General features: G+C 39.5%; 2 protein-coding genes across 3 annotated transcripts in view; one reads left to right on the forward strand and one right to left on the reverse strand.

Moving 5' to 3' along the window:
- LOC124064477 overlaps positions 1 to 27,208 on the reverse strand; it is a 956,368-nt gene that overhangs the window by 379,845 nt on the left and 549,315 nt on the right. The window lies entirely within an intron of this gene.
- Positions 1,088 to 25,977, forward strand: LOC124057161 (chromodomain Y-like protein 2). 2 transcript variants are annotated; one of them, XM_046385300.1, is made up of 7 exons: positions 1,088 to 1,541; positions 12,671 to 13,268; positions 19,177 to 19,394; positions 24,119 to 24,291; positions 24,993 to 25,203; positions 25,360 to 25,503; positions 25,591 to 25,977. In XM_046385300.1, exons 1-7 carry the CDS (start codon positions 1,518 to 1,520, stop codon positions 25,747 to 25,749), a joined length of 1,527 nt encoding a protein of 508 aa, XP_046241256.1. In that variant the 5' UTR covers positions 1,088 to 1,517; the 3' UTR covers positions 25,750 to 25,977. The 2 variants fall into 2 exon arrangements, with proteins under 2 accessions (XP_046241256.1, XP_046241262.1); XM_046385306.1 differs by lacking the exon at positions 1,088 to 1,541 and adding an exon at positions 1,560 to 1,893.

A 27,208-nucleotide genomic window follows, 5' to 3' on the forward strand; every position in this document is an offset into this window, starting at 1 on the left:
TGTGGTTAGGTTCAGCAACTTTGGCCCATAAAATGAACCTTGAACTTCAAACATTTCTGAAAATGGAAATTGAGCTAACATGTGTGATTATGCTAAAAAGCCATTATGTGCACTGTTTCAAACCCCTCTCACTAAGTACAATTCACATTGATATTAAATGAAGGGCAAACGTTGTGATATTATCATGTATGGGTCAGTGTTTTCAACAAAAATGAAACAAAATTTCTTCAGCATTTCTTTTTACACTGAGTGTATTTCTTTCTACTAAAACAGCATGGTGAGATATTTTTACTTTGAATCACACTCACAGGAACAGTTGTGCTCCATGTCTGCGTGGCCTGGGGAACAGTTGCACATCACCTGCACACAGTAAGATTTTGTTTTCATGTATGCTTTTTATTATCAAGATGCCTTGCCGTGTTGTATAGTTTATTCAAAATGCTAATTCTAGATACTTTGAATCATAATTTAGCTGAGTAGTGGAGGCCAAGGATTCCTTTTGTATATTATTAAAAAGAATGAATGAAAGGCAGAGAAAACAGAGGATGATTGTTAATGGCTTTGCACAAATTTCAGTTTGTACATGATTATTTCTATATTGTGCATCTTGCTAAAAACATGGAATATTACAGATAATATGGTGATAAGGTATATTTACATCAAATGTCACTCTGTTACTTTATCTTCATAGATGGATCAACATTTCAGCTTGAGTCACAAATGATCAATAAGTCATGGTGACGTGCTCAGTCAGTTCAATACTGATAATGTTGTGGTGGTGAGCAGACCAGTGAATGTCTTTGTTCACTGAGATTATTTTATTTGGTGCAACAGAATGATGCGAAAGTGAAAGTCAAATAAATATTATTAGTTTTCATTTGTTTACTTTTGCATGCAAGTACATTGTTTATTTTAATAATTAATACATTTCAATCATGCCTGTATAAATATTTTCAAATGAAGGCAATTTCACGGTGTGTTGGTAGGCGTCACATGAACATCATTAAGCACAGTTTTGCACCTCCCAGTAACCCTCCTCATAAATAGTTGCAACTTAGTCGTTCTAAATGTTTCCTAATCACTCTAAATGAAGGTACAGGTGGAGTGGGTCATAGAAAATGAACTGTTTCAGCTGATGTCTCTGAACACCAGACATCTAGCATATATTATCTCTCGTTGAGTAGTTGGATTGCAACAGAGCTCAAGAGTAGCTGGTCGCATGCAGACCATCAGGCTGTGCGGTGTTAACCGGGGACTAATTTTCAGTCCTCCACTTGGGTCTGAGTAAACAGCACCGCCCCGATGGTTGTTTGTTTTAAGTGTGGAACGATCTATCGCAGAGCGCCGGGCTCGATTGACACTGTCTGCTGATCTGCTACTGCGGATTGCTCAGAATAACAAGGCTGCTCGCTAATTCCCGTCTATCGGGGCTTTCGCCGAAACACCGAGAGAGTAGGGTCCAAAAAAAGCCAACAAGGCAGGCAAGAACGCCGCGCCGCCGGAGTCCGCACCCCAGAATGGCTTCAGGAGACCTTTACGAGGTAGGATAAAACCGTGCCCAAGGAAAATGCTCTGTAATATTGACGAATAGTGGAATTAGGAAGTAAAGGGGAGGGCGTCGCGTATGTAAAAAGCGGTGTACTAAGCCCTTTAACAGGCGAAACTAACCCGTCTCAAGCTTCGCGAAGACAGGGTTGGTTAATTTATGTTTCTACTTTATGTCGCTTCTGATATACTTTGACACAATTCTTCACGACTCTAGTAAATAGACGAGATGTCATTTACGAGCTCAACTCCTCAGCCAGTCGCCGAGTTGAAAGTCGTGGTAAAGTGACAGCAGCGCTGAGCGGACGGACATGGTGAATAGCTACAGACGGAGAGATGGTCCTGAAGGTGCGCATTCATGCCAAAAGATATTCATCACAGGCTTTACAGCGGTGTGACTGTTTCTCAGGCTGTTTGGCACACAAGATGAGACACCAGTTTATTTTTGTCGAGCGGTGTAAACAAGTCTGTGCGAGCTTCTTTCGTGGCCGATGTGTGAATTTGTGAAATTATGACTGGCGACAGTATAAAAGTTGCCCAAATGGGTGGCAGGAAGGTCACGCCGCCCTCGTACGCAACATCACACTGGAAGCGGTGCCAGAATTTGCACGAAGCCCACCAGGCACTTCTGTTAGTGTGTTTTGTTATAGTGACATGGTGTCATATGTTTCAGTTCATGGTGGCGACAGAGGGAGATGGGGTGTGTGTGGGGGGGATTTTTAGTGTCTGATGACTTCCAAGGATAAGCAAATATAGTTGCACATGACAAGTTTCCAGTTCGTTTAAGTAAAAGTACACGTGCCTCAAAAAAAGAAGTCCATCTGAAAATAAACTTTGAGGTCCTGGTGAGTGTCTGGGTAGATAACATTATCTGCCTGCAGCACTGACAATGTGTGATAAGTCAAGCAGTCCATCAGTTAGAAAACAATAGAATAAATAAGTGAGAAGCAACTGGTAATTGCCTTTTTGCTGCTTTGTTTTGACAATTAGTCCCACTCACTAATATTTTTTTTATTATTGCTTTTTAACCCAGAAATATATTTAAGAAACACTCTCAAAAAAGGAGTCCTTAACCTCCTCACCACCAGGGTTAATGGCTTTGGCTCTTGTCAGCTTTATTTGCTTCATATTTCTGTCTTATAAAATATATATTTTTAACAGAATATTTCTGCTTGGTCAGTAGTGTTTCTTTGAATGGGGTAAAGTGTAGTGCATTCATGTGCTGCTACTGGAAAGCAAAACCGCATGCTGCTTTCAGATTCTTTCATTCAGTAATTCCAGGCATCTGGGTGGGAAAACCTTTCACATCAGCCTCTGACTTTTGAGTTGCGTGAATGTAGGTAGCATTACATCAGTCAGGTATCAGTGAATGATGTTGTACTTTTGTGTTTGACTTAAAGAGTCTGACCCTTAGAGGAACAAACACAAACTGGCTCTTAACACATTCATACAAGAGGGATTCATTTGGTTCACGTTTATACAAACTGGGTCAACCTCATGGACTGAGTATAAGCCTGGATATTTTTGGATGAAGAAGAAGAACATCTTGACATCGCCCAAAGGTTTCTGAAAAGACACCGTGGAGACTTGGTTTTGATCAATAGCCATTTTTAGAGCCTCAGAGATAGAAAATCCACATTTTGGAAAGAAGATGCTGCTGAGTGAAGGAGACTGGACTGAAAGGCTTTGGGTTGAGCAAGCAGTGACCTCTTGGGCTGCATGAGACAGCCTGAGAAACATGACTGGGTAATGAGGGATAATCTGTACTTTTCTGGCACCGTTGAAAAGTGAGAAAGAATTAAATGTTTGACTTGTAATGATCTGCCTGAATTGAGTTTTTGGTCTTCACTGCATTTAAGGGTGCTTCTAAAATGTCACTTTGATCTATTGCCTGTCAGTATAGTGGCCTATTGTTTTCTTCCTTAGTGAATAATGGAGTAAACTAGCATGTTGTGTTGAATAGATGTGATGAAAAGTAAATGGAATGTGAATGTAAAAATGTGTGTAGATAAAAGTAATAAGGGCTGGTTGCACAGCAGACATAGTGACATGTCCAGGTGTATTAATGAGTCCTGAATTCGATTCAGAGTGAGTCCCGCTATTCTGTGTGCTGTTGCAGTGAAACTGTTACTCAAACACTTAATGGAACCTAGTCATTGTTACTGATATTAAGTCCACATGTGCTTTACCTGCTGTATCAAGTCAAAATGTCTGCTGTGCAGCCAGTCCATTAGGCTACAGAAATTAAACAACTGTCAATTTAACCTCAGAATAAAACACAACCAAAGCAAATGAGGCATCATCAAATATATGTCATTTAAACTCCACAAACACACATTAAAGCAACGAGAGGCGCACAGTTTTTACGCACCGAGTAGCACATGCGAATACACGCACACACACACACACAAAAAATAACGCTTCGTTGCTAGGCAGCGCAGTGGTTGTTGATGTAGTTGCTGTACTCGCCTGTCTGAACGTTAGTCTGTGAGCCTCATGCACAATCTGCTCTTGGTTTAACTTTGCTTGACCATTCTCAGTGCATATTATAACCTATACAACCAGTCCTCTCAATGTCTCTGTCCTCTTGTCTAGTGGCAGAGCCCAGCAGTTTCCAGTGGGAAAGAAGCTTACACTTGTGCTCAAAAGTACAGCGTACAGAGTATTACTTCTGTCCCGAGAGCTTGGAGAGTCTTTCTCTGTATTTTTATTTTAACTGACATAATCCACCTCTGCAAAAATGCAGAATACATCAGTATTAACAAGTCCTTGCAAAGTTAACTGAAGAAATGTTTATGAGATAGCCTGCTTAGCAACTTAGCAAGCCATGATAGACGTCTCTGTAGTAAAAACAAGCTAATTATGATTTATTTCAGTGCAGCTAATCTCATCCAGTTCCTGTAGCAGCAGGTTAGATCTTTCAGCTGATGAATGTATTCAGATGTTGATGCATCACTTTAATGCTCATGATGTGTGCATTTGTGTTCTATGGTGTCACAAAGAGCTGATGATGAAATAACTTGTCAGTATTATTAATGCTATTAGACTGCAAATCAAGCACACGTTATGAATAATGACTAACAGGTGAAGACAGGATAAAAAGGAGGCCTTTTGTACAGTAATGATTCAGGTCTTATTACTGTGGGATCACTGTCACACACTTTTTTCATGAAGTGAATGAACTGAAAAAGTACACGAAGGAGGATACAAGCACAGCATTTTTAACATTAATCAGGGAAAATACCCACACTTGTTACTATATGTGTTACCATGGATACAATTTTTTTCATGATTATTTAGGCCTCAGTTTGTACACGTAGATGAGATTACTTCTTGAACTGTCCATTCTGATATTATTGTCTTACCTGTCATTTGTTGGTTTACTAAACTTGCCAGTTGTCAAGTCCACAGAGCACGGATGTTTTAAGGAGAGACTCCGGAGGCACTCATGCACATACTGAAGTGTGTGTGTGTGTGTGTACTGCGCCTTTACAGAAATAGTTCCAGTTTCAAATGGGGCGGCCACCCCTCGCCACACCGTGTGTCTCTGTTTGCTCTCTGCGCTCCCACAAGTTTTCAGACATTTTCAGCTGAAAATGACTCAGCTGTCATCTGTGACAGAAACTGTAAAAAAAAAATAAAAATAAAAAAGCATCACGTGCCTCACTGAAGGTAGGAGCTCCTAAATACAGTCCCGATCAAAAGTTTAAGACCACGTGAAAAAAGTCATATTTTGCATGGTTGGATCTTAACAAGGTTCCAAGTAGAGCCTCAACATGCAACAAGAAGAAATGTGAGTGAGACAAAACATTCTTTTGAGCATGCAATTTATTCAAAACAACAGCTAAACTGAAACAGGCTGTTTTACAGCTGATCAAAAGTTTAAGACCACATGCCTTTAAAAGGCCAAATCTGTGCAAAAATGTGGATTTATTGTCATGTTCTGTCAGGTGGTCACACTGTCATGACCTGCTGATGGCAAAAAAACGTTCCCTTTTTGAATGTGGCCGGGTTGTTAAACTGCACAAGCAGGGTCTCTCGCAGCGCGCCATCGCTGCTGAGGTGGAACGCAGTAAGACAGTCATTTTCAATTTCTTAAATAATCCTGAGGGTTATGGAACAAAAAAGTCAAGTGGAAGAGCCAAAAACTTTCACCAACACTGAGCCAGAGGATCCAAGACACTGGACGACCTTCGACCCAAATTAAGGCTGTTACTGGTGCCGACTGCAGCCCCATAACCATCTGATGGCATCTGAGACGGAAGGGCTTCAAAAACAGAAAACGTCTTCAAAGGCTTTGTCTCCTTGAATGCCACAGAACTGACTGTTTGGACTTTGCAAGAGAGCACCAAGCATGGGACATTGAAAGGTGGAAGAAAGTTTTATTTTCTAATGAGAAAAAATTTAACCTTGATGGTCCTGATGGTTTCCAACGCTACTGGCATGACAAGCAGACCCCACCTGAGATGTTTTCTACGTGCCACAGTGGAGGGAGCTCCATAATGATCTGGGGTGCTTTTTCCTTCAGTGGAACAATGGAGCTTCAGGAGGTGCAGGGGCGTCATACAGCCGCTGGTTATGTCCAGATGTTGCAGAGAACAGCCCTCATGACTGAGGGCCCTCCTCTGTGTGGTAACAACTGGGTTTTTCAACAGGACAAAGCTACTGTACACAATGCTCGCAGGACAAGGGACTTCTTCCAGGAGAATAACATCACTCTTTTGGACCATCCTGCATGTTCCCCTGGTCCTTTGGGGGATGGATGGCAAGGGAAGTTTCCAAAAAAATGGACAACAGTTCCAGACAGCAGATGCCCTTCGTGCGGATGTCTTCATCACCTGGAGAAGTGTTCCCAGTCGCCTCATGGAAACGCTTCCATCAAGCATTCTGCGACGAATTTTTGAAGTGATCAACAATAACTACTCAATACTGAGTTCATGTTTGGAGCTTTGATTTCTGTTTTGGGGTGTTTTATGGGTTTTTTTGGAGGTATGGCCTAATCAGCTGTAAAACAGCCTGTTTCAGTTTAAATGTTGTTTTCAATAAATTGCATGCTCAAAAAATGTTTTGTCTCAGTCCCATTTCTTCTTGTTGTATATTGAAGCTCTACTTGGAACCTCATTAGGATCCAACCAGGCAAAATTTTTGCCATTTTTCAAGTGGTATTAAACTTTTGATCGGGACTGTAAATGTAACAAATTACCGCTGGAGTATCCACCATAAACATTTTAGCATTTAGCATTTTTTTGCCAAATCCATTATGCAGCTGTTTCAGGTGCGTTTGGGTGGTGCACTGGGTAGTGCAAATGTCAGCGATTGATTGAGGTGCATGTGATGTTTTTTAATTATGCTAAGGTACAATAATACCAACCATAATCTATAAAGACATCATTCTTAGTGCATTATTGTGTATTCTTGTTCTCTTCACGAACTGCTAGGCCCAGCCTGCTGCAGTCGCAGTCTTTTTTGTGCAGTTCTCACACACTTTATCATGACTTTTTGACTATCATGACTTTATTAACGAAGCTCAACATCTTCTTGTTGGATTGGCACAGTTTTTTTTGTTTGTTTGTTTGTTTGTTTTTTGCACATTCATAGTTCTATGAATCAGCCTTAGAAAGTTTCAGTTCCCAGTTCTGAGAACTTAGTAATATTCTCATTAGGTTTGTTGAGTTTTAGGACCACTGTACATCTGAGTGGGTCCTGAAACCAGGTATTAAACAGATCCCAAAGCTAAATTACTGAGATCAACACACTTCAACATTATCAGTTCTGCTGTTGTTATTGGAGAATTATTTATGATGCATTTTTGCCAATCTTAATGTCTCTCTCTCTCTGTCTCTCTCTCTCTCTCCCTCTCTCTCTCTCTCTCTCTCTGCTATTAAAAATAGCCATCAGTCAACTGATTGTTCAACTATGAATATGGATGCTCTTATAAATTCAATCTGAAATGTTCAGGGCTCTCAAAGTATCCTCCAGTCCTAACCGATGGAGCGGTCACATCAGATTGTGAGTTAGCTAAAGTTACGGGCTCTTTATAACATTCATGAATTCATGTTGATTTCAGATTTGAATCATTCATGAGTTCCATTATATTCTACAATCTTTCTCTGAGTTCTCTGATTTGATATCACATGGTTATGTTGAATTTATAAATGTAAATAAATTGCTGATTTTATTTATCTTACATTTCAATTCATGTAATAATAATTCATATCATATTACAGTCTGTAATAATGATTTGTTCAAAATGAAGATGTTGCTGCATTTGTTTGTGGCTGATGATTGCTCCTAGATCGAATGTGTTCATTCTTGCCCAGAATTAATAGCAAAACTGTTTATCTGTGACTGCCAGTGTTTGTTTTGATTCTTTAATTTTTCCTCTGGCACCATCATCAGATCAAAATCTTATTTTGTCAAATGTCTGCAAAACTAATGACTTGCTAATACGTTAAAAGAGGGTGGTGAACATGGTAGACAGTAGATGCTGGTGCTGAACATCACTTTATTAACATTTTCTTTGTGAGCTTTTAGCTGAAAGCACCATTGTGACTCTTAAGGGCAGAATTACCAAGAAAATGGCACCGTGCAAATGTTCGCTGTGGATTTCATTGCCTTTTACGGCTGCAATCTGCTTGTATTTAGCACTTGATTAACTCAGACAACAGCACATGGTGCAATCAGCTACTGGACTGCATCTGGTTGTGCCCTTCGAGATGATGCACTTTGTGAGTGGAGGAGACCCCAGAGACACAGTTCAGCAGTGGCATTTCTATGAGGTCACTAAGCTCAGAAAGACATGATAATGTAGTGGGCGGTGTGGTCAGGGATGTCAGGACAGGTGTGTAATTTACACCCTTACATCACCTTTGGGTGTGATTACAGGTGCAACAGAACACACTTCTGACCACACCATGTCAGGGTGTATATTATACACTTGACATCGTGACAGACCGTTTATGTTCTTCTCACTATGTTTTGGGTTGGAGGATGCAGAAAAGGAATTTGGCAGCTGAGGGAAGATAGACAAACCTCCACTCTTCCAGCTCATAGCTGAGTGCCAAGTGTTACTAAACCTCTGTGGTCTGTGTATGCAACTAGACTTTTCTACAGTATCTACCTCCCCCACTTTCCATCTCCATTTCTTTAAATGTGTCTGTGCTGTGCTGTCATATGGTTGAGTGTGATTGTCTGGGACTGTTAAGCACATATTTCAGTGACACTCCTGCAGCTCAGTCATCAGAGGCTGTTTACTCCTGCTAATGTGCTCAAAGCATCTAAGAAAATGATTACCACAGCTCCATTAAAACTATCCAACCATCCTGCCTCTTTGACTTAACAAACAACAGGCGATGTCAGCTCCACTCTAATTTCCACTGAAGTGACTGGGGAAAGAGACCTACAATGCCAAATCTTGTGAATTTTCACTCTTGTGTCCCTTATATGAACAAGAATTTTTCCATAAGAGTTTTTCCTTTAACAAGCACTTAGATCAATCTTTTCATTGTAAGTACTGCAAGTCAAATTCAATGAAGAAAAAAGTGTGGGCAGCTGTAAAACTACATAAGTGAATTTTTCAGTGGATTTCCATCTTCAGGCTATGTTGTCTTGACACCATGTCCATTTTGTTGTCCGTTTCTAGAGCAACCATTGTTCACCAAACAGGACTAGACGTAGATGTTTCTGTGCTCGCAGTATTTTTGTGTGTATGTATAAAACTGTCCGGGGAGAGACAGACCTGTGATCATTCATTTTAAATGTCAATATTGCCAATTCACGCAGCTGTCATAACCAGTATTTATGGTGATTTTATCAGGTCAAAGTCTGTTCTCCCTTCAAATAGTCATTCCCTGCCATTAGAAATGTGTTATCTGTCCCACGTATCAGATGCCGGCTGTGATTCAGTTTTGGTGTTTGCCACCTGAATAGAGGATGAAGAAGAGTGAAGGGTATTTGCTGTCTTCGAGTGTGGGCACAGGCCTCAATGAAAACGTCTCGAAAACATTTTACAAATTTGGTGGCTTTATGGTAATGTAGTCCTGACTGTTTGTCCCGACATCAATCAACATTTCAGTTGATGGCTGGTCGGGATTTATACACCGCATGTGCTGAACACAGTACCTGTACTGGTTAGTGTTGGAGGATACTAATGCCCTCACTCACTCATACTTAAAGGGAAACTTTGCAAATTTTCAACCAGCTTTGCATCATTACAGTGTAGGTAGTATATGCAAATAAACAACATCAAACATCTCTCCTTTTTGCCTGCACATAAAGCCCCTTGTTCATTTGCCAGAAAAAGCCCTCCAGAGGACATGGTTGGCTCTATGACTTTTGTTTGAACTTCAGATTGTATTTTCGCCCATCGTGGACTGAAGGAATATAGAAGTTGGCTCGAGAGCTGTGAGAGCTCACCAAACCTCAGATCAAACTATAATGAGGCACTGCTGATCAAATATGAGCCTCAAATATGATTCTGTTACTGGCTTGAGGTGTAAATTAAACATATTTTAGTGTACTGTGTAGCTATAATCTGAAATTGTTTCTTATCAGCAAGCCGGCATACCAAGACCAAACCAAAACTGAGAAAAATCCGACTCGCAGTACCCACTAGTTGGAACATTTATTGGTTTGGTGCAACACAGTGCATTCTGGTTGTTGTAGGTTTCCTACCTTTTGAGCCAAAGGGAATACCAAAGCCCCTCCTCATGTACCACCACTTTCAGAAATATTTACATCTTTCTACAGCATAGACAGCCCAGTTTTATACAAGACCGTCTTTCCAACTGTGAAATACTTCTTCAAGCATCGAGATTTTGTGAATCTCCTCAGTCGGTGTACACAAGTACACTCCAGGCTTTTTCTTCTCTTCTTTTCTCTGCCTCCCTGTGTCTCTCCCTGCAAATCTGTTATGTGTGACATTTTTTGGGACTGTAAGCAACCTAATCGTCTGTTCGTTTCTGTGACACCCCTGCGGCTCACCCATCAAAGGCTGTTTAGTTTTGTTAATGTGCGCAGCACATCTGAGAACATGATGAGCAGTTATTACCACAGCTGCACGAAAGCCTCTGATGAAACCTTCCAACCATTTTCCATCAGGCCCAAAATTATGCTACTTCTAAATGTCCTGTGAGTACTGTTTAAAGTCTAAAAAAACAAGAAGCTGCATTCAGCATTTGTCTTCAGAGTAAGTGTAAGAGACAGCTGTGAAGAGCTTCACATTCTGCCTGAAGATGTTATTGTGTGTGATTCTTTTATAGCGCATGTCACATGTTTAACAGCACAAATGTTCCCCATGTCAGGCAGTGATAAGGTACCTTACGCATAAATATCCAACCAAAACCTGCGTATAACACATCAGAGGTGGTACAGGTGTTCTTTTTTTTGCCATGTACCAAAGTCAGTATTTTCTTCCACTTCCATTTTCTTTTTCTTTTTCTGTCTGTTCTTATTTAATGCTTCAAATGTAGTTAAGAATTTGTTTAGTTTTGGTATAATGTCACTTTTTACTAGGGATGCACCAATACACATACCAGTATCATTTCCACTGTGCTCTTGTACCCTTACTCAGAATCATGAAACTACTCTGATAAAGCCGCACTCCATACTACTTTGAAATAGTAAGATAGAGTTGAAACTTGTTTGTTTTGTTTTTTGGGGTTTTTTTGGGTTTTTTGGTCTGAATATGAGCTACCTGACAATCTCACCAGTTACTGGTCAACTCTTACATCATCAGTTTACTTTGTTAATTGATAGCGAAAGTACTCATATTGGTACGCAGTATCGTCAAGTACCCGAAAGTTGGTACTTGGTTAGGGAAACTGTAGCATCGGCGCAGACCTACTTTTTTATTCTGTTGCTTTACATAATAAAATGTTGTAATGTGTTACATTTGACACAGACTGATGGTATGATAAAACTTAAAATAAGCAGGCATTTCTAGTTTTGATCTGACTTGAAAAAGCTGATGTTAAAGGTTTCTACATGATAGCAGCCTGCAGTTCATCTCTGCTCTAGTCTCTTATCTTTCTTCTGCAGGGAATCAGCCCTTATCTTAAACTTGACATGTGTCACAAAATGTACCTTTTTTATGATTTGACACTCCCTGGCAATGTCTCAAAATATAGGTCAGCATTAGAACATGCATCATTACAAATATAAAACCGAAGATGGTTTATTACTGTCACAGACATCTGACCAAGAAGTTTTAACAGAATATATCCGATGTTCAAAGCAGAAATTTGCCAATTGGCGCAGTCACTGCAAGAACCAGTGGATTCATCCTCTTGGGATCACAGCAAATTTAAGTGTTACGGCCGCCAGACCCATAATACAGATGTGCATGGTGCCACACCAAGAAGAACACCCACAATGGGGCCATGCACCTCCATGTGGGCCCAGCAACATAAAATCATAAGATTTTGACCTGAGATAAAATCCAGTTAGATCCTGTAAGTTATATTGTAATTAAATAGGGCACACATGCACTATAATGCATTTTAATGAGCATATAGTTACAAGTTTACCTGAAGCGTATTCCTGCCATTATGCTGATAATGATTATGGATGGATTATGAGAAGATATACAGTTCTCAGTTGTCTCTCAGTTTCATCAGCTGCAAGACTTTCATCTTTCCTAGTTTTTTGCAAAACCTTAAAAGTGATTGCCTCAGCTTGGTATCTGTGTCATCACATCTGACAAGAACAATGTATTTAACCAAAAATCTAAATGTAAAATGAAAGAAACAAACTCATTGTCTCTCACTTAAATGGCCTATTGAACTAACTTAATTGTGGTACATATTAAAGCTTAAAGCCATGATGTGTAAAACACACCATGGCAAATATCAAAATCATTGCCGATCAATTAGCCTTTGCAGGAGCTAATGTTTAGCTACTCTAAATTTTCTATTCTGTTTTAGCCTCTAAAAATGGGATGTATTCAGTTTTTTGTTTTTTGTTTTTTTTTTTGGTTTTAGAAATTATTCAAATCTGTTCGTATGCACAGTGCAGTTTATCAATACAGCAGATATTGTTTCTTTTTCTTAAACTTCTTATGCTAGTATCTGTTTCAATAAAATTAAAGTACTGTCTACTTGCCTGTCGATCTGTGTGTTGCTTTCAGGTAGAGCGGATTGTGGACAAGAGGAGGAACAAGAAGGGTAAGTGGGAGTACCTGATAAGGTGGAAGGGTTATGGAAGTAAGGAGGACACTTGGGAACCAGAGCACCACCTTCTGCACTGCGAGGAATTTATTGACCAGTTCAACTTGAGACTGCACTCACACAAACGGCCCAAAGTTTCAAAGAGTCACCAAGTGCCCCTCGTCACCCACCATCCATCTGCTGCTGAAATCTCCAGAGCTCGATCTGAGGCCCGGAAGAAGAAAAGGACTTGTGGCCCAGGTGTTGGGGTTAGAGAAGGAGCTGTTCTAGGGATTGGAAGTGGAGGTTCCCGACCCACTCAGAAGCAGAGGAAGGTGGGTGCAGAACCTGGGAAACATGCTTCAGGAATTAGCAAAGCCATGACTTATAAGGGTCCTCCACCAGGAGGGGCTCACTTTACTCCTCCAGTGAGGGTTCCTCATAATGGACTCCAAAATGGAGAGCTGGAGCCTCTTGTGTACAGGACAGCAGCAAGGTCACACAGACTGCCTTTGGACAGAGTGGACGGGGAACTCGGAGACATGGAGACCACTGAGCAGCAGTTCACCACTGAGCTAGGTAAGATGTCAAGAAATTAAATGAAATTGAAACCAAGTCTTAGCTGATAATTTTTTATGCACATATTGGTATTCTAATGTGATACATGTGAAAATCTTATTACAATAGAAAGCAGAAGTGAAACCTGGGCTTCTGAGTACTGTTCCAGAAGTAAGAAAACCTCAAAATTATGACTCTATGTATTATTATAGGAAGTTCCATAACATCATATTTTATTTTTAAAACATGATATTAGTTTTCTTTATTAGTCAGTGACAGAAAATGCCAAAGCATTTTAGGTAATTTTAAACTGTAAAATTACAGTATCAGTTTTAAAGATGGCTCTGATGTAGAGACTGAATTGTAAATAAAGATGATTATTAATTTGTTCCTTCATTAAGCTCATAAACATCTAGTGCATCTAGTGGACTTTTTAACACTGACCAGTGTTTATCTGATGATGATATCCCCTTTAACCGTGTAATTTTATGCTTTTTGTCCTTGATTAATTTGCTAATATTTGTCAAACACAGACGACTCACAGCTGAGTAGGACACATTCCCTCAGCTGAGTGCCCGCATACACATTGATACAGAGCATGTGTGGGCAGGACTGACAGACAGGAACGTTTCTCTACCCTCATGCTTCCATTGTGTTGAAGCAGAGTTTAGTGGCTGTAAAATGTACATGCAACTCGTTAACCAAAGCTGTTCTTTTTAGTGCATTAGAATCAATTAATGTAATAAAGTAGCCAGCTGGACTCAGATCTGCAGTGTTGAACTTTTGTCTCTCCCTTTTGGCAGTAAGAGTAATTACGCAAACACTGTCGATGTGCTTATGATGACGGAATTGCTGCTATATTCACTGAAGCCTACTCCATCTGAGTCCAAGCTGGTAAATTTTAAATCTTAAAAGTCTAAAAATCAAAGATTCAGATTTCAAGTGAATTTCAGTTTGTCTTAGAATATAGAAATTAAAGCCCAGGAACAAATTTTGATTTTTTAGACGTAACATGTAACGAGTTATAGAAGCTTGCGCAACGGATATGACAACATCTGTCAATGAGATTGTTTTTGTTTTTTGTTTTTTTACATAAATCAGTAGCCTAACATTTGCATGTTTTTGATCCCATTCATCCATTTTCTATACCGCTTATCCGTCAGGGTCGCGGGGGAGCTGGAGCCTATCCCAGCTGACTATGGGCGAGAGGTGGGGTACACCCTGGACTGGTTGCATGTTTTTGATAGGATCTCTAAAATTTCCTCAATTAAGGAATTGTGAATATAGGGGATGTGTGGGACATTTTACAGTTAAGAAGATAAATTTCTCGGTTTCAGTTGAACAAAGTGGAAATTCAGTCTGGTCCACATGACAGTGTTCATTGATGAAAAATATATGTCCTGCTGACACTGTAAATTATCATTAATATATCTTTGTCCTGTCTGTACTGCTATTTCTTTTTACATATTGGCTGTTATGTAGAGCCATGCTGATATATTCCAATGGAAAATGAACTTTAGTATGGACTTTTCTACATGGATATGAATAATACAGGCTCTGAAAGGTCCTTAACATTCCAGGCAGCTATATACTTGATTCAATTGCACCATTATCTTTTTGATATTTTTATGTTAAATTATAATGATGATGATTATTAGTTATTATGTCACCTTGATAGATTACATTGCTTAAAAAGAATATAGGCTTACAGAGTTTAAGCTCACTGTTTTACTGTTGAGACTTGTGCTGACACACAACTCTTAACACTCTTGACTATGAATCTTTACTGCCGAAGCAGCTGATAATTTCTTTGAATTTCACTCATGGGTCACAGTCCAGGGCTGCTTCAGTATAGTTAATCATTACATATACTTTTTTTTTTTTTTTTTTTTTTTTTTAAGAAGTCATCCTGATTTGTTAAGCAGAATACCCAACCATCAGAATGGTTTGGTTTTTATGCTTTTGTGCCCGTGAAAGCTGTATTCAGAGACTTTATCTTTTCAGGTTGCTCATCTGGCTGTCCCATCCTCTTAAAAGCAATATCTTTGAACACCTAGAAGGAATTTCATTACATCTGCCACAGATGTCCACTTGGACTCAAAGATGAATTGATCAGATTTTGGTGGTCAAAGGTCAAAGTCATTGTGACCTCACAAAACATGTTTTTGGCCGTAACTAAAAAAAAATCATATGCCAATTATTACAGAATTTTATACAAAAGTCTAATAGGATAATATGAAGCGATGACATTTTAAATCCAGAAGTTCAAAGGTCAACTTCATTGTCACATCATATTGTTTTTCAAAAACACCTTTCTGTCCAACAGAAGAGGAGAATGTGACCATAATTCATATTTGCTCAGATGCTGAACTCACTAACACACTAATCTCAAGTGTCTCGGTTGAATTTGTGTGTGAAGCATTCATGTCTTAGAATTTGTAGCTTCTTCACTTTCTATCAGAATCAGCTTTACTGGCCAAGCATGTGAGCACATGCATACATAACATATAGCAGTAGTCCACAACAAGATTCGTTTCTTTGCTGAAGCTTAACAGGTGAGTGTTGTTGCACCATAACAAAGCTCTCCTTCAATCTTCTGTACTCTCTTCTACATGCACATTTGAGATTTCCACTGGTTGAGCCACAAAGTTCAGATTTAGATTGAATGAGGGTAAAATGACTTCATTGCGCCTCTTCTAGACTTTAGAAATATTATAGGACTGAATGGGTGAAATTTTGATAGTACAATGAGTCATTTCAAGGGAGGTATCAAAAAAATTATCCCCCTTTTACAGTCACTTATTTTGCAATGTAAGCTTATGGGAAATGTATTTTTGAGCCTGTGTGGGTCATGTGATGTAATTACATGGTTTGACCACTATGTCAAATTAGTTTGAAAGCCCAGCACTGTTCCTGGGGGCTTGATAATACACATTAGATGAATGTTTTGTCCTCTGTTGTGGGTACTGAGAAACTTTACCATTCCATTCAGGTACACAGACTATGCATAAGAGCTCAGATACACAGTGTGCAGAGTGTGTATATTGTATGTTTTGTGCTTGTTGCGCTCTCTGGCTGATTATTGGTTTTGCTGTGGCTACTCAGTTCCTATCAACTTCAGCCATGCCATTTGATGTGTTGAATTGATGTGTGCAGAGTACTAGTATACTTTTGGGGATACATCACCAATTGTAGGTAGGCACACCATAGTATGAACTTGAAAGTAGAAGATTTTCATGACCGTGAAGAATCTATCAATTGTTCACTCATTTCAAAGCACCACAACTAGGTTTGGGCCAGTGTAAATAAACATTGGACTTGCCAAATTGCAAGTCAGTGAGTTTTCCACAACATGGGAATGTTTCACAGTAAAAGCCTTCTATCATTGACATGTATAAAGATGAAGCCAAAATATTACTGAAATGAGCACTGCCACCTTGCATTAGTGACATGATTCTAAGGCCAAGTCTGCACAGAAGTGATCGGCCAGTGGACCCGTGGTATCGAGTCCTTGCCCACACTCCTCAATTGCAAGTAGTGCTTAGCTGTCAATCATGAGGTTTCACCCCATTTTTATTGCATCATAACATTTAAGAGCATGATGCACAACAACTCTTAACTGATGAAAATTTTAGCATGGTCGTCGATCTAAGTAGTACAGTGGCACTGTGTGTACACCTGTCTACTGTAGTACAACAGGTGAAGTGCCATGCTGCTCTACAGCATGGCTCTACACCTACACCTTACAAAAGTGGATGCCATTAAACTGGTTTAAGCCCATAAATCAAAATCACAAAACCAGAATCCTACCCAACCCTAACCACAACCTAATTAGAGGCTATGAGACCTCATCTGAGAGCATCTCTATGTGAGAACATTTGGTCCACCAACATAACCTTCCAGCCTGGCAAGTATTATGGATTCTAATCCCCTAATCTCCTCAAATGACTACCATGCTCCAGCTCATTCAGAACCCTTATCTCCACCCGTTAGCCTGTTACACTGGCAGAGAGTGTCTCTCTGTTTGTTGACTCGCAGGTATGTGCACACAAGGTTGCAGACGGCACCTCTTAATTGCCCAGAAACTCTGAAGCAGTGCTACATCAGGAATCCCAAATATCAAGCCAATCTATGTTTATAGTCCTCCTCTTTAAAATTGAATCTAAGCATACAATTAATTCAATTTTGCAATGCAGAGTCCAACTCAAGAGGATTTCTGTTTTGTTAGAGGAACTAATTCTAGTTTTTTAAGTTTATCTGTGATTAGAATCATTCTGTTTTGGGTCTGTGTTTGAGAAAGCCTGGAGGGATGATGTTAAATTAATTAGTTTAATACCAGCTTCTCATACCTTCAGCCCAAATTATCATTGCCTAAATTTGTTGTTACAATATCGGGCTTTTTTCTTATTTAGTTTGCTACTGCTGTTTCTATTAGTGACCATTTCCAAGGTGAAGCACTGACTGCCTCACCACATTGTTCACCTTAAATTCACTCAGGAGAAGAAAAGCAGAAAGACTGAAGCTCTCATTGATGGCTTTTTACTTAATTTCAAAGTCTCGTCTGAAACCAAAAGTTCTTTGTAAAGTTCTTTCTTTACATATTAGACCCAACATATGTATTATGTATTTTCTTGTTTCAAACAATCACCCGAACACTGTGTGCAGCAAGAAAAGCAGTGCCTGGGTTCCTGAGTGATGTATGACTTATTTGTGCGTCATTGTTTCCTACAACTGTATTACTGGATGGCAGAGAAAGGACTCATACAATGCTGGCTCTTTCTTTTTTCACCCATTCGGCTGATGAAAGTGCACTACTGAGATTGTTTTACTCAGCTTCCACAGAAACCTTTTTATCAATATAGGTGAATCAGTACAGAACAGTTTTTGGATGAATGTTGGTCTTCTAGAGATTGCGCTGTTCCCATAAGTCAAAGTGAAAAGGCCTGATTCAAATTAACGTCAGCTACTTTTCCATTGTCATAATCCAGCTCTGTATGTGGTTTTTAAGTTTACATTTGGTGAATCCAGAAGTGACAGCTCAGATGCCGTGCAGAGCAAATGCTGTCAGATGCCTCAAGCACTAACTTGGCACATTAGTGCCTTCGAGCTCTAAGTGTCCAGACAAAAGCAAATGTTATGAAAAATAACTAACAAATTCAAAGTGTTTAACAAAACTACAGCAGTCTACACTGTGCATGTACACACTGTATCTCTTACTCCATTCAGAGTTCCTGCAAGTGCTGCAATAACATCATAAATGCTGAAAATGTTTATCTAGGAATCCAAGAATGTATTTTATTGCCAACATATGATAAAATCTTGCTCCTACTGCTTGTGTGTGAGAAATTCCACCTTTTCCACATGGAATATGCAAATACATTGTATACCAAGTCAAATCAGGTTCTGTAGGCCTGATCTGACAGGTCTGTCTCAAAAAGAAACAGGTCACCCATTCACAGACGTCAGACACACACGTCTCCATTTTAACCTTATTATCTAAACCACTGGTTTGGATAATAATTTTGCTATTTAAATTGAAAATGGAGGTCAGCGTTTTTCTTTAAATCTTCATTGTACATACCCATCACATTTTTCAAAGTTCCTTCCTGATTTTCCATGGCAACAGATGCGTCTTTATGTACACTATTGCTTGGGCTGAGGAAGGTTTTTCTAGCAGTGCTGTTGCATCCTCCTCCATCTCAGCAAAAGATTAGGTGTCAGAAAATGTAACCTGACTGTCTTCAACCAAGATCCAGGTTGAAAAATGTAAGGAATTTTACACACAATTTTTTCTGTTCATTTTTCTGAAGTTTCTGTCATTGAGATATTTTAATTATCAATCTTGTCAACAGGTATCCAGTATCTTAAATAATATCTTGAAGTCCTAGAAGACAGATTGACCTGTTCTGTCATTCCTGTTCTGTGTTAGGCTCCCCTCTGGCCAATGGCAAGATGCATCTACACAGCTCAATAAAGCGGAAGTTGGCTGAGGAGAAAGGCTACGTGTTCGACAAGCGGCTCAGGTACAATGTGCGACAGAATGAGAGCAACTGTCGATTTCGAGACATTGTGGTCAGGAAGGAGGAAGGTTTCACGCATGTCCTGCTCTCCAGCCAAACGACAGATAATAACGCTTTGACACCAGAGGTGAGAATGTGAATATGCACACACAAGTTGTTAAACTCAAAAGCTGCTATTTTTTTATTTTCATTTATATTGTTCCCTGCTGTTTTTGCATTTCCCTGGTATGTATCAATGTGTCAAGACCTATGTTTAATTATGTCACTTTCTGATTGCATGCCAGTTGATATGGAGCTCTATCTGGGGAAAGATAAATGAGATAAGTTTCCTCATTTACTGCCGTAGAGATCTTAGAGCTCTGCACTCACTCCCCATCTGCTCCAGGGGAGCTTTCTGAGGGACAGTTTTAGAAAACTGTGGTTTTATGTGACAGCTGCCATTTGTGAATATGTTTAGCTACATGAAGCTTACACCAGGAATCACAGAAAAAGACCATATACCGTGAGTGAGGAAACAACTCTTGGGCCTCCTGAGCACTGATGCAGAGTTTCCTTAAAAACACTGCCTCTTGCCAAACAGGGCTTATACAAGTAGAGCAATTAGGGCTTGTAATCATAAAGCAATATGCCATATGTTGATATGGCAGTAAAAATAATGTTTGACCTGCTAAGGAAATTACATAGTGAGTTCATGTGCATTTTGTAATTATTCTGTGATTGTCACTGTTTGCAAAGTAGAAATAACACTGATATCTCTGCTGGACAGTCCAGTGTTAAAGCTTTACTGGTCATTTGGTTCAAAAAGGCTGTTTGCAAGAAGGCATAGTGATCACTAACATCAACTTCTGTTTATGTAAAGACATGAAAGCCCAGTGATCAAATACCTAAATGGCATACATTTTGCAGTAATTTTTAGATATGGAACTGTAGTTTGTCTTTCTTTACATCTACAAGATTTTCCAAAATGTAATAATCCTAAAGAGGAAACAAAAAATTGGATGACTTTTACAGTATTATCCAGATACTTCAGTACAAATGTCTGCCTAAATAAAATGATGCATTTGTCTGTTGATGACAATGACAGAATTCCATGATGGCTGACAAACACAGATGATCATAACTGATGACATTTAGACCGAAAAGTTTCCTTAAGTTTCCTATTTACCATTACGTTGAACACATATAAACAGGATGTTGCTATTTTTAGAAGCTCTTTTGATTAGGTCTGATGATAAACCAGCTGAGTCTTCTCAACAGGCATTTTGGGTGCGTAATCTATGTCAAGCTGTGTTCACTGGCTTTTGACATGTTTTCTCTTAGTCTCCTCAGCAATTTGTCGATCATTCGCCAACTCCATGTCAATCAGCCCCCCCCCATAAAATCAACACCTAGTGGCAGAACATGACGCCCTGAATCAGGAGCTGCGCTGTGATTTATTACAATCTGTCACAATTATGGAAAAATGATTAGAAATTTAACACTGGATCTAACGTGATACTTACGTTTGCAGTTGTTTGTGTGTAGATTTATATGCTGATTTACATGAGACATTCTCATTGAATACGTTTGAAAACGGCAGATTAATAGTGCTGGAGACGTGTCCATCTGCAACACCGAATGCAGTTCAATGGCCCTGCTCAGAAGCTGTAGCTCGTTGCATTAGTAACACCAGCCTGTGATTGGTTGTTCATTTTCACACTCTAATCAGCAACAAGCTGCTCCATTTAAATTTCCCCTGGACATATTCGTAAGTTGTTTTCACAGTTCACTAGACACTATCCCTGACTGACATTTTGTAACCTTTTGTTAAATTTGTAAAGGTGTAATTCATTGATTGATATTGCTATTGGACCAGCAGTTAGTTTTCAGTACGTCAGAGTGACAAATGGCTTTTAGACTTATCCATAAATGCATTGAGAAACATTTTCAGTCTTGACCCATTGTGAGTTGACATTTGGAAAGCAAATTAGATAAATGAAAAGAGGGTTTTGAATGCATTCTCTTTGCAGACTCCTTACAGTAGTAAGTATAACCACAGATAATGGCACGCATCACAATCATCCACATCTGGATCACAAATCTAACCAAACAGGATTTTCCTCCCCTCAGACTGTAGGATGTGTCTTAGATCTTCCACAGAGGGTGGTTCTGGCTTTGATACTGCCTGTACTTCACAGGCAGTGAAGTGGCCTAAACTGTGTGCGTGCGTGTGTGTGTGTGTGTGTGTAGATGTGCGTACTTTCATGTGTGACAGTAAGCCCGTAAGCTGTGGGCTTATCAAACAGCTCCGATAGCTCCTTCTGTCTCTCAGTCTTTGAAGCTACAGGAACAAGAGAGTCTGTGGATGTGCCTACTGAATGGCTTTTGCTGAGAAAATCATTGAAAATATTCCTGTACATTTTTTCATTCAAGCACTCAAAGCCTCCTTTAAATGAGAAAGTCACCCCAGCTGTTAAGTGGTACTCTTTCTGTCACATTTCTTCCCTACGCACAGTAGATTTCTGTACCTGTGTTGTATTGTAAGGTTGTCAAAAGTACTGACGTATCAATACTTTTCAATACCACATGTTTAAAACAATATAATATCTACATTTGATAGTACTGAAAGTACTAAAGCTATAAAAAAAGAAATTACAATCAGATTTTTAACTTAAGTCTGCACAGATATCAACATTGTTACATGTGACTTTTTTCTGTACCAGTGCTTTGTGCAGGATGTTAACGAAAAAAATATTATCCCATTTTCTGTGCCTTAGACTGTTTGGGTTTTTTTTGGGTTGTTCTGTTCTGTTTTGTTTTTTGTCACATTTTTTATTATTCTTGTAACATTTCACAGTTTGTAATTTTGGTATCATGACAACCTTACTGTATTGCATTTTGGATGTTTTTGAACATCCAGTTTTTCTATTCTGAAATGAAACTATGGCACGGCAGCCAAGGAAGTGTTTGAGTTGAAGCTTTAAATTGCCCAGATCTCTGTCACACTCATTAGGCTGTAGCATATTGTATGTTTGTATGCACTAATTAAGAGGGGGAAAAAAGAGTCCCAATGGGCATTTTTCACTGCCAGCATTTTATCATAGTTGGGACAATCACAGCTGTTAATAACATTTTAACTGGCCAGTGACAGTGTGACAGCGAGTCAGAATGCACCAGGATGTGGCTAAATTGAATTCAGGCAGCATAGTTTTTTACACCTGTTTTTTTCCACTGTTTGAAAATGACTTCTGTGAAAAACACATGTTAAAATCTTAGGACCCATCATAGAAAATATATAATCTTGGTAGAACTCTCTGAGACACCTGGACTGCCTCTGTATAATAATTTCCAATTCACTGTGCTTTGCCTTCACTGTCTACAGTTTAATTTAAGTACCTTCATGGCATCTACACTGCGTTTTTATTTAATATCTCACAATGCGTTGCGTATCATGGATTCAAACATGTGACTCTTGCCTCTCAGTGATGATCTCATTTACTGCTCTCTAGAGTAAACGACTGAGTGTCTGTTCTATGGGGGAGCAGTGAATGGGGAAACTCAGTTTCAGATACAGCTACATAAATAATATTTCTGCTTTGAGAAAATGAAAACATGCAAAAAACCCATGAAACATAAAAATGTAACTGATATCACCCGTAGAGGTAGTGATTTTGTTTCTAGAGAGCTGATGCATGCTGTTGCAAGTCTCTTTGTTGTGGATATCACTTCCTCTCTGTGCCACAAACTGAGCCTGCTTCATGAACCTGGGAAGGATTTTAATTCTCCTTGTTTGAATAATGTCACACATAGTAACATGCAGATGCATACACATACACACACACACCATATTCAGTTAAAACTGAGGACAGATTATGTGCTTGGTGAGACATAGAGAATTAAGTTCACTTTGAGGTTGAATGGTTAATATGGGTCAGGGGTGATAATCTGATTAAAATGCTGCAGTAGTTGTGGAGATTGACTGCAAACAGTGATGTGGATGGCTGGGTGTTGGGGTTTCCGGACTACTTCTTATCAGTTCGGCTGTTCGACAAAGGCCAAACACTGTCTGTTGATGCTGAATGATGTACTGGTGATATTAATTGACAGTGAAATTTGTCTCTCTAAATTCACTGCTGTATTGGTCCCATTTGTTGAGGTGTCATACTGCAAGTGTACTCAAATGAAGGCTTTTTTTATTATTATTTCTTTGGTTATGTCCTTCTTAAAGAATATTTGAGACATCATACTGTACCGTCATCTAGACGTTTATACACACAATGTTTCTTGTATTTCTTGCTGGTCCTGCTGATCTTCAGGTTGTAGGAGAGTGTGCTATCACCATACAGTCAAGTCAGCTGCCAGTGGCAGACAGGCTGCCTGCCAAGTAAAATTGTCAAGTAAACGTCTCAATTGCAGGCTGTAATGTTAACTAGCTAGAAACAAAGTCACCACCAAAATCTCACTTTAATAGTTTAAATACATTTATATAGTTATGATTCCATCGCAGTTTGCACTGACCACAAAGCGTCTGATTAGAGCGTTGCATATGAAGTAATGTGTTTACAACTTGAGCTACCTGACATTTAGTCAACAACTGACTTAAAACAGTTTTGGATAAAAAGAAATCAGCCATTGAATACCATGAACAAATGCCAGTATGCCAGCATGCCGGTACACCAGCATTTGTTTTCCATCGGTAGTGTATCTATGCATTATGTTGACAACATAAACCTTTGATACTTTTGTTTTCTGTCTGGCAATTTATTAAAAATCTTTCTTGCAGCCTTAAAGATTACATGTCTATAGGTTTCTCTTCTGCATGTGTCAGGTGAGTTAAGAAAGTAACATACGTGTCCCTCTTTTCCACTTCAGATCATGAAGGAAGTGTGTCGAGCGCTGGGTAATGCAGCTGCTGATGACAGCAAATTATTATTGCTCAGCTCCGTTGGGACTGTTTTCTGCAGTGGTCTGGAGCCATCGTACCTGATAGGGCGTCTGTCCACTGACCGCAGAAAAGAGAGCAGCCGCATCGCAGATGCCGTACGGTAATGAGAAATCTGATCATGATTAACACTGGAGGCCCTGTTGAAATGATCTATAACTCATAGTCTAAAGTGCATGGCACAAGTGCAGTTAGGGTGTGACCAACTCCCTTTTCTGAGTTAAACAGCACTGAATCTGGGCCCAAAGTATAGCGCTAAGCACAAAGGGTTGTATTTAGTCTCTTTATTAATCATAGGTGTGATTTGGCTGTAACATGAGTTAAAGTGTCATTGTTACCTCACATTGCCTTTTAAAGCCAGATGCATAGACACCTGGAACATTGCTTAAACGGTGGCACTCGTCTTTGCTGATGGACAGGTATGTGGTCCTTGGCAGGTGGTCTTAATATGTAGGTGCATCTTACTTCATGTATAATGCGCCCTTTAAATAGCAGGAAAATACTGTGCATTGATGTCAGACCAGGTTTTTGTTGTCAGTGATGCAATTTCAGCTACTCCAGGATAACAATACACCTGGCCACACCTCAAGACCAATACAACCATGAGTGTACAAATGGTCACAGGTACATTTTCTACTCAAACAACATTGGGACTGGGTATGAAAATGACAACTGCAAAGGTCAGAAAATAGTAATGACACCTGCACTGTGCCTTGCACCGGGTGTAAAGTAGAGCCCTGACTCTCTTAACACTTACTGTTGGACTGGACAGAGTTGGTACTAACTGTTCTGTGACACCTTTAGGGACTTTGTGTTGGCATTCATCCACTTCAAGAAACCAATCGTGGTGGCAATAAATGGGCCAGCTCTGGGCTTAGGGGCCTCCATCCTGCCCCTGTGTGATGTGGTGTGGGCCAGTGAGAGGGCCTGGTTCCAAACTCCATGTGCAGCCCTCCACCTCACCCCCTCTGGATGCTCCTCTTACACCTTCCCCCAGATCCTAGGTGTAGCTCTGGTAGGTCCCAGCAATATCAATGCTTTTGGCTGATATCACTTGACATAATGTGATTCTTCATATAACTACCTGATTACCCTGTGTTTACCCAAGGGGGTTGCATGACATATTGAAAGTACTTTGTATCCACCCTTCCCTTTCTGTCCCCAATGACAGGCCAATGAGATGCTGTTCTGTGGAAGAAAACTCACAGCACAAGAAGCGTGCAGTCGAGGTCTGGTGTCACAGGTCTTCTGGCCAACCACATTTAACCAGGAAGTAATGCTGCGTGTGAAGGAAATGGCATCGTGCAATGCAGTGGTAGGTCCTAATCTAGACAAGCCAAAGGGCAAAGTGTTCTCTTGGTTACAGCCAAATGACCTTCTCCCTTTTCGGTGTGTTTAAAAGGTTTTAGAAGAATCCAAATGCCTGGTGAGGAGTATTATCCTGTCAGTCCTGGAAGAAGTCAATGACAAAGAATGTCAGATGCTCAAGCAGCTGTGGTGTTCAACCAAAGGACTTGAGGCACTTTTCAGTTACCTGCACAACAAGTCATATGAGAAATGATCAAAGGTTATCTACAGAAGGACATCCCAAATGAAGTAAAAGTTGTAAAAGTTGGGTCCTACGCTTCCATCCATCAGCAGACGGGCTTCTCGGATTTCTGCTCCATGTCTACCAACAGCTCAGTCTTTTGTTAAGTGGCTATTTTTTTCCTTTGGACCCATCACTGTCCAGATGTTTATTCTCTATAAGTCAAATGTGCATTGCTAAAGAAAACAAAACAAAACAAAACATTGGAGGCAGTTCTTCAGGGCGGTACAGAGTATTTCTGTGGCTATGCGAGACTTGTGTTTATGAAATCATCAGGATGTGTGAAATCAATGTATGTCTGATAGCACATGATAAATTGACAATAATATATATTAATATATATATTTATTTTAAGTGTGTAAAGAAAGTTGCTCTCTGTATATGAGATGAATTTTTCAGGATTTTCTTTGATTGCTTATTGTTTTGAGTTGAAGTGTAAACCAAAGTTTGCATCAGGACACTGTTTTTTCGGCTCCTGACGTGCACATTCCATCCTCTCTGTCTGGATAGAAGGAAACTCACCACAAATGCTTGTACGTGTCAGTGGATTCACTGGATGCTCTGGATAAACAAAAGAAAACTGTTGCTTTTGTTTTGCAATATTCATTTTTCATACTGTAAAAACTACTTACTACAGGCATCTTGTTTTCCTGTAACTTTGTCATCATTATCATCATCGTAAAAAATCAACTTCCGTTACATGAAATCAAGATTAATGCTCATGCGGATCAGACCACCTGGTGATAGCGCGTCAGTCGATGAAATTGCATCCTCATACTGTCGGCATCCATCTGTCTTTAGTTATTTTCACCTGTGACAAAACAGATATAGTTAAAGCTTAATTTAAGTTTTATTTATACAAATAAAATCTCATTGAGGTCAGGCTTTTTCTTTCACGGGAGACTTTTTTCTTAAATCAGAAAAATAAATGACACTGGACATGTGTGAATGCTAGCGCTAAATATATAAATGTCTAATCAAATGGCATTTTGGCTTGAGTACAAAATAAATTTAGATGATTAAACGAATCAGTGGTACATATCACATTGAAGGATTAGCAATGGATTGATTCTCTTTCATTTTGAGTTAAGTAACCTTACATGCGGTGTTGTGATGGTTCCTATGTATAACATGGCTTCCAGTTACCAATGCAGATAATTACTGTTTGAAATGTGTGATACGTCAAGATGATCATGTTGATATTACCTGACAGTTACTTCTTAGCTGTGTATTTTTAGAGCACACAAAAGAGGCGATAATTGCTTGGTCTCTCAAGTAATCACATTGTGACTGCACTAATTGTCAGTGATCAGTGTTGTGGAAATGCAACAGTCGTGTAGCTGGAGTCAACTTTGTCCTTATCTGCATGTGATGATTTAAGATCTCAAGAAATTTTCTATTGCAATGTGTATTATATTTAGGGATCTATTTT

The sequence above is a fragment of the Scatophagus argus genome, chromosome 1, assembly GCF_020382885.2.
Source record: "Scatophagus argus isolate fScaArg1 chromosome 1, fScaArg1.pri, whole genome shotgun sequence".
Lineage (NCBI taxonomy): Eukaryota > Metazoa > Chordata > Actinopteri > Scatophagidae > Scatophagus > Scatophagus argus.